At 52.4% G+C, this 6,359-nt stretch overlaps 1 protein-coding gene across 3 annotated transcripts; it reads right to left on the reverse strand.

Moving 5' to 3' along the window:
- Window positions 1-1,230: 1,230 nt before the first annotated feature.
- Window positions 1,231-6,152, reverse strand: LOC132241088 (receptor-interacting serine/threonine-protein kinase 3-like). Of its 3 annotated transcripts, none has more exons than XM_059709201.1 (10): window positions 5,962-6,152; window positions 5,611-5,751; window positions 5,148-5,457; window positions 4,596-4,741; window positions 4,423-4,469; window positions 4,047-4,211; window positions 3,857-3,936; window positions 3,271-3,621; window positions 3,083-3,143; window positions 1,231-1,620 (listed from the first exon to the last, which is right to left on the reverse strand). In XM_059709201.1, exons 1-10 carry the CDS (start codon window positions 5,979-5,981, stop codon window positions 1,430-1,432), a joined length of 1,512 nt encoding a protein of 503 aa, XP_059565184.1. In that variant the 5' UTR covers window positions 5,982-6,152; the 3' UTR covers window positions 1,231-1,429. The 3 variants fall into 3 exon arrangements, with proteins under 3 accessions (XP_059565184.1, XP_059565175.1, XP_059565193.1); XM_059709192.1 differs by having other exon boundaries at window positions 4,047-4,214; XM_059709210.1 differs by having other exon boundaries at window positions 4,047-4,214; window positions 5,611-5,747; window positions 5,958-6,152.
- Window positions 6,153-6,359: the final 207 nt, after the last annotated feature.

Raw genomic sequence — 6,359 nt, forward strand, 5'->3', positions numbered from 1 at the left:
GTGTGTCCCTTATGGATCTGAGGAGTTGTAATCTGGATGGTCCCACTCTGACCACTGGGTACACTGGCTCTTGGATCTCTAAGGAGGTGCTAATTTAGCCTCTGCCTGAGGCTACCCAGCAGGAGCTATGGATAGATCTGCAGATTCCTCTTCTTTGTTTGGGGTTTGGAGGTGCCCAGATGAGGCCCAGCTGTGAAGCAATGCAAGCTGCTGTGGGGCCTTGGGCCTTCTTTTGGAAGTTCTGGGTCTCTCTGACCCAGCTGTAGTTTGTTAGGTAATTTTCAGATTGAAAAGGGCCGGGCCTTTTATATGCAAAAGCCTCTGCATGCAGCTTGGGTAGGGCGGGGTCTCTGGGGATCAACAGGTTGGAGCAAGCAGCTATGGCTGCTCCTCAGTCCTACCCTAAGAGTCCCTGCATCTCAGTGTCCCAGTAATCGCTGCAATCACCTCTGAGAGAAAGCCGCCCTCGAGTTCCGACCGATGCCAGACAGTCCAGTTTCTCCCCATATGAGTCTGGGTCCCCAGAGATTCGCCCTGAACTGGAGTTCAGAGATGTCGGGAGCCTGTGTCTCGCTCCCGATTGAAAAAGACAGCCGAGTCCTCAGTTGCCAGCCCTTTCCACATGCGCCTCCGTACCTCTGCACTTTACTTCCGCACCTCCTCTGAGTCTCAGTGTGCTTTTCTCTTTCCTTCTAGTTGTAGAATTTCCACTCAGCCAGCCTTCCTGTGGTTCGGGATGATGTCCGTTTTGTCTTTTAGTTGTATTTTTGAAGTGGTTGTGCGAGACAGCAATTTCCGGTGTTTACCTCTTCCGCCATTTTAGTTTCTCTGCTTTTTTTGACTCAAAATAAACCAAACCCATTTAAAAGAAGGAGGGCAGGGATGGGAGCCTGGTGAAGTGGCAGAGAAGACCCTCTGCTTCAGGCAGGGGGGGATAGGCGAGGCGAGATTTTGAAGCTTCAGCCTTTCCTGAGGCCTGGTGCCTCTGACCACAGTTGTCCCAGGCTTTTGGATTCCACTTGGTGTCTGCCATCACTTCAGCTCTCTGCTCCTGATGGTCCTGCTCTGGCTTCCTATCCCTAGTTGTTGGGGTGAGGGGTGGAGAGCAGAGGGTGTGGTCTCTCTTCATATTCTAGCCCTAACTACTTCTCATCTGTTGTTTGATTAAGAGATTCCAATTATAGACCAAACAGTATTAATTAAGGTGACAGCAAAAAAGATTGTGGATAATTTTTATTTTCCTTAGTGTTTGCATACATTATTTTTACAAACACTTGAAGAAGGAAGAAGATTGTGCTTATGCAAAGATTTAGTTATAAGGATATTCACTGAAATGTTGTTAAAATAGTGGGGGGGAAAACCCAGAACCCTAAATATCCAATAATAAGAAAAAGATTAAATAAATTATGCAATAGAAGACTATGCTTCCTCAATTTTTGTCATTATTATACTGGCCCTGTGACCCAGTCCAGATGTTAGCTCCTTGTGGCACTTCGTTTGAAGCTAATTGTGGTCGGGGGGTGCTGCCAGCTCCACCCAAGACATAATAAGGTATCATCATGTGGTTGTTGTTTCCAATCTGCACTGCTTGGCTGTTATAGATGGAAGGGTACCATGTCCCTTGAAAAGAAACAGAGGTGTTAGTGTGAGGGTTAAGTCTTCAGCAACTTAGTTAGGAGGAGCAGCAGAGTGGAGGGGCAGCAGCACCTCGTGTTTGCCCCGGGGGAAATGCAGAGACAGGTCTCAGGGTCTCCCAGGGAAGGTATCAGGGATGCCTTTGCCTTTCCGGGCAGACTGCCCCTTCAGAACTGGGTGTGCAGAAGCTCAAGAGTGGTGGCAGCTGACGTTCCTGACCCAGGTATTTGGATCTTTTCTGCTTGGAAGCCCTCAGTACTGACATAGCCACAATGGAATTTGGGGGTTCACAGAGTTGGTGCTGGGGAGCTAGAAGGCCTAGGACAAATCCAGGCTTTGCTGTGATCTCAGCAGGATCCAATCGCAAAGAGTAGCAGTTTCTTCATTTATGAAATAAGAAGATTAGAGTAAGTGGCCTCTAGCCCTTTCTTTCCCCTTTCCTACCCCTCCTTGGATAGGAGCTGGCAGCACCCCACACACAGGAGCTTCAAAAGAGGGCTTTTAAACTGAAAATGGAACTCCCATTTGACCCTGTGATCCCACTTCTAGGAATATATCCCAAGAAACCAGAAACACCAATCAGAAAGGATATATGCACCCCTATGTTCATAGCAGCACAATTCACCATAGCTAAGATCTGGAAACAGCCTAAGTGCCCATCAGTAGATGAATGGATTAGAAAACTGTGGTACATCTACACGATGGAATACTATGCTGCTCTAAAAAGGAAGGAACTCTTACCATTTGCAACGGCATGGATGGAACTGGAGAGCATTATGCTAAGTGAAATAAGCCAGTCAATGAAGGAAAAATACCACATGATCTCACTCATTCATGGATAATAGAGACCATTATAAACTTTTGAACAATAATAGATACAGAGGCAGAGCTGCCTCAAACAGATTGTCAAACTGCAGTGGGAAGGCCGGGGAGGGTGGGGGGCAGGAGGTAGGGGTGTAAGAGATCAACCAAAGGACTTGTATGCATGCATATAAGCATAACCAATGGACAAAAGACACCGGGGGATAGGGGAGGCTAGGGGACTATCTAGGGCGGGGGGGAAAAATGGAAACATATGTAATACCCTTTGTAATACTTTAAGCAATAAAAAAAAGAAAAGAAAAAGAGGGCTTTTATATATGGTCTAGAGCAGCGGTTCTCAACCTGTGGGTTGTGACCCCTTTGGGGGTCGAACGACCCTTTCACAGGGGTCTCCTAAGACCATCGGAAAACACATATGTAATTACATATTGTTTTTGTGATTAATCACTATGCTTTAATTATGTTCAATTTGTAACAATGAAATTGGGGGTCACCACAACATGAGGAACTGTATTAAAGGGCCGGGCATTAGGAAGGTTGAGAACCACTGGTCTAGAGGATGGAGCTGGTGGAGGAATTGAGCAGGGGGTAAGGGGGAGGGGAGAGAAGGAGTGGGTATGGTTACCTGGCATTGGACTTGGTCCTGGCTCCTCGGGAGGCCAGTTGGTGCCACCTCTCTCAGCCCCCTGTGAACAACACAGAGCTCTCAAGCTCCCTGTCTTGAGGCCTCTTTCCAGAGCATACTTCCTCAGTCCCAAGTTTTCCCTGAAAAGGGGACAAAATGGGCATCCCCTAGTCCTGCCAAAGTCTCACCTGAATTCCTTGGGGTCCAGGACCTGGGGTCCAAGCCGAGGTGGGGTTGGGCACCCGGTTTCTGAATGGTGAGTTCTCTGAAGTTGGGGGAAGTTGGGCAGTTGAGTCCGAAGGCGCCCCTGCTGCCCTGGCATGCGGAACATGCTTTTTCTGGGCCTCAATCTTCTCAGGAAGGTTTCCACATTTTTCAAGAACGGAGCTGGGGGGCCCTTTCAGATTCAGGTTTTTCAGCATGTCAGAGACCCTGGAATCAGGGATTGCCCCACGGCCATCCATTTCTGTCCCCCTTGAGCCTGGCCCAGGGGCAGACAACCTGTTGCTGTTCCTGTACTCTGACAGGAACTTCTTCACCTGCAAGGACAGGGAGAACTTGCTGGGTGTGGGGGTGGGAGAGCCAGTGTACACCCTAGAAAGACGTCTCTTGGCCCATAAACTGCTGTCAGGGAATCAGGAATGAGGTGGGGAGAGTGGGATGAGGGCTAGGACATAAAGAGCAGTGGTCAGCGGGGAGTCACTGGGTGCCAAGGGAGCCATGTGGTGCCATTCCTTCCCAGCCCTCAGATTGGGGCTGGTGTTGGGTACTCACTGTGGAGACTGCAGCATCCATTTCTGTACCAGCTTCATCTCGTACCAGGTGGAGGGCTGTCTCAGTGTTTGTTCGGCAGTCTGGAGAGAAGGCAGAGTGGGTGGCAGGTGAGCAAAACTTCTTTCTCTGGGAAAGCCCTCTGCTGACAGATTGAGGCCCAACCCAGCTGCCAGTTTAGTGGCCAGCTTACCTTGGAAGGAAGGCCTGTCCTCAGGCTCATGGCTCCAGCAGTGCTGCAACAACTCCACTAGTCCCTCCAGGCCAGGAGTCTCAGGGCCGGGCTGGGGCAGCTCTGTCAGTGGGGGCCGCTTCTGCTCCTCACACACAACTTGCTGCACCAGTGATGTCTGGTTCACTACTGAGGTGGGGTGGGGACATGAAGAGAAAGCATTCGGAGTAGGAGGGGCGACCTGCTCCCTCATAGAACGGGGCAGGGTGTGTAGTCCAAGGGGAGAGGAGGAGCGGGTAGGACAGTCTGAGCAGGTAAGCAGGAAGTGGAGGGCTTGGGGGCTTTCAGGAGGAGGGCGCCTGGGGTTAAGGATCCAATAGTCTGCTTAAAGTCTTACTCTCAGCTTCTCTTCCTGCAAGCACTGCCCACATTAGGATCCCAAAGCTGCAAGAGACAAAAAGCTGAGGCCTCTCCCAACATCTGGCAAAACTTTTCTTTCATACACCTTCCCCTAGAAGGGCCCAGAGAGGTGTAAAAACTGGGGATGTGTGTTCGGCATGGGTGTCTTACCTGTAGACATCACTGGCCATAGTAGCTTTCTGGTTTACATCAGCCAATAGTTCTGGGGCCAAGTAGGCTGGGGTGCCCCCTGACACCCCAGACCCTGCCCCTGACTGTGAGCCTCCCAGAAATGTGGACAGGCCAAAATCTGCCAGCTGCAAAGGAAGGGAAGGAGGAGGAAGTAGGGGATGGATAATGCCAGGCAGCTCCAGAATCCTCTTCTTTCCCCCGCCCCCAACCCCACCCAAGGTACAGGTCCAGCCTTGTAAAGGGGGTGAGGAGGGTGAGGAAAACAGTAGGACCAATTGGGCCTTGCTTTGAAGGTCTGCCTCCCCTCTGAGGGTGGGTCAAAGTCTGAGTCGCCTGGGCTGCCAGCCATGGGTCTTTGGAGAGCCTAGTGGGTGGGCAGGTGGAAGTGGCTGTGGCAGCCCTGTGTCCAGAGGGAGATGCTGAGGGTATTCAGTAGTCAGAGCTGCAGCAGATGCTTTTTCAGTTGGTGGGGCTGGAGCGGCGCTGGGGCACAGCCTATCTGGAGCCGGGCGGGGATGCGGACAGGCTGACCTTGGCATGCAGGTCTGGGTCCAGCAGGACGTTGGAGGGCTTCAGGTCCCGGTGCAGAAGCACGGGGTTCTGGCTGTGCAGGTAGCACAGCCCGAGCACCAGCTCCTGCAGCAGGCGGCAGGTGAGTGGCCAGGGCCGAGGGCATTCGGGCTGTAGCAACCCTGCCAGGGAACCGTTCTCCATGAACTGAGTCACCAGAGCCGGCCCCGACACATGGTCCCACTCCAGCTTCTCGGTGATCCCCATCAGGGTCAGCACGTTGGGGTGACGCAGACTTGCCATGGCCATCACTTCCCTGGATATCATCTTCCTATATCCAGGAGAGAGCTGGAGTCTTGCTCTGCTGGGGAGATTCCTCCCTTCCCCACTCAGGCCCCTCCCCGACCCCCCACCCCCTCCCCAGGATAGCAGCCTGCTGCCTCAGCAAGACCCTGGCTAGTCAACCAGCAGCTGGGACACTCACGAGTCAACGATCTTGACTGCCACATTGTAACCCCATGTCTGGTGTTGTGCCTGGAACACTGTGCCGAACCCGCCTTGGCCGATGAACTTTGGGTTCTTCAAGTCCTCGATGGACACCAGGGGGGCTGGGGCACCCTTCTGCCTGGGAGAAGGGGCCTCTTCACCAGCTGGTATTGGTCCCAAGTCCCTGCTGCTTCCCACAAGCTCTCTGCTCCATGGCCCCCCGTGACTCAGTAGGGTCAGTACAATCCACAGCCTCCCCCGTGAGCCCAACTATCCCCTGGCCTCGGTACCGGCACAATGGCAGGCCCAGATGAGTCCAAGGGGCATCTGTGTCTCATTCTCCACTCACCATAACTTGCTGCAAGACATCAAACTGGAAGGTGCCAGGGGCTTCTGGAAGTTTCGAGTTCACAAGGATGGAGTGACTTCTGGGAATAGGGTTTGTGGTAGAGAGGAGTCTGGGGGTGAGGAGAAGGGTCGATTTCCAGGCCACCTAAGCCACTGAACTGATTCTGCTTCCCCGCTCTGAGTGACAGAACAACTTCCTGTTACAAGGGCAGCTGAGGTTCCTCCTGCCTCTGCAGTTCCCGCCCCAAAGGGGCTGGGCAGAACAGAAACTTAGTGCTTGTCTTTTCTAACTGGCATTTCCTTGAGCAGCCTGCTACATGCCACAGCCTGGTTAGGGGTCACTTGCATTTAAGGTGCCATGAAGGAGTCCTCACATTCCAGGAACCCACAATCAACCCA

The sequence above is a fragment of the Myotis daubentonii genome, chromosome 1, assembly GCF_963259705.1.
Source record: "Myotis daubentonii chromosome 1, mMyoDau2.1, whole genome shotgun sequence".
Taxonomy (NCBI): Eukaryota; Metazoa; Chordata; class Mammalia; order Chiroptera; family Vespertilionidae; genus Myotis; species Myotis daubentonii.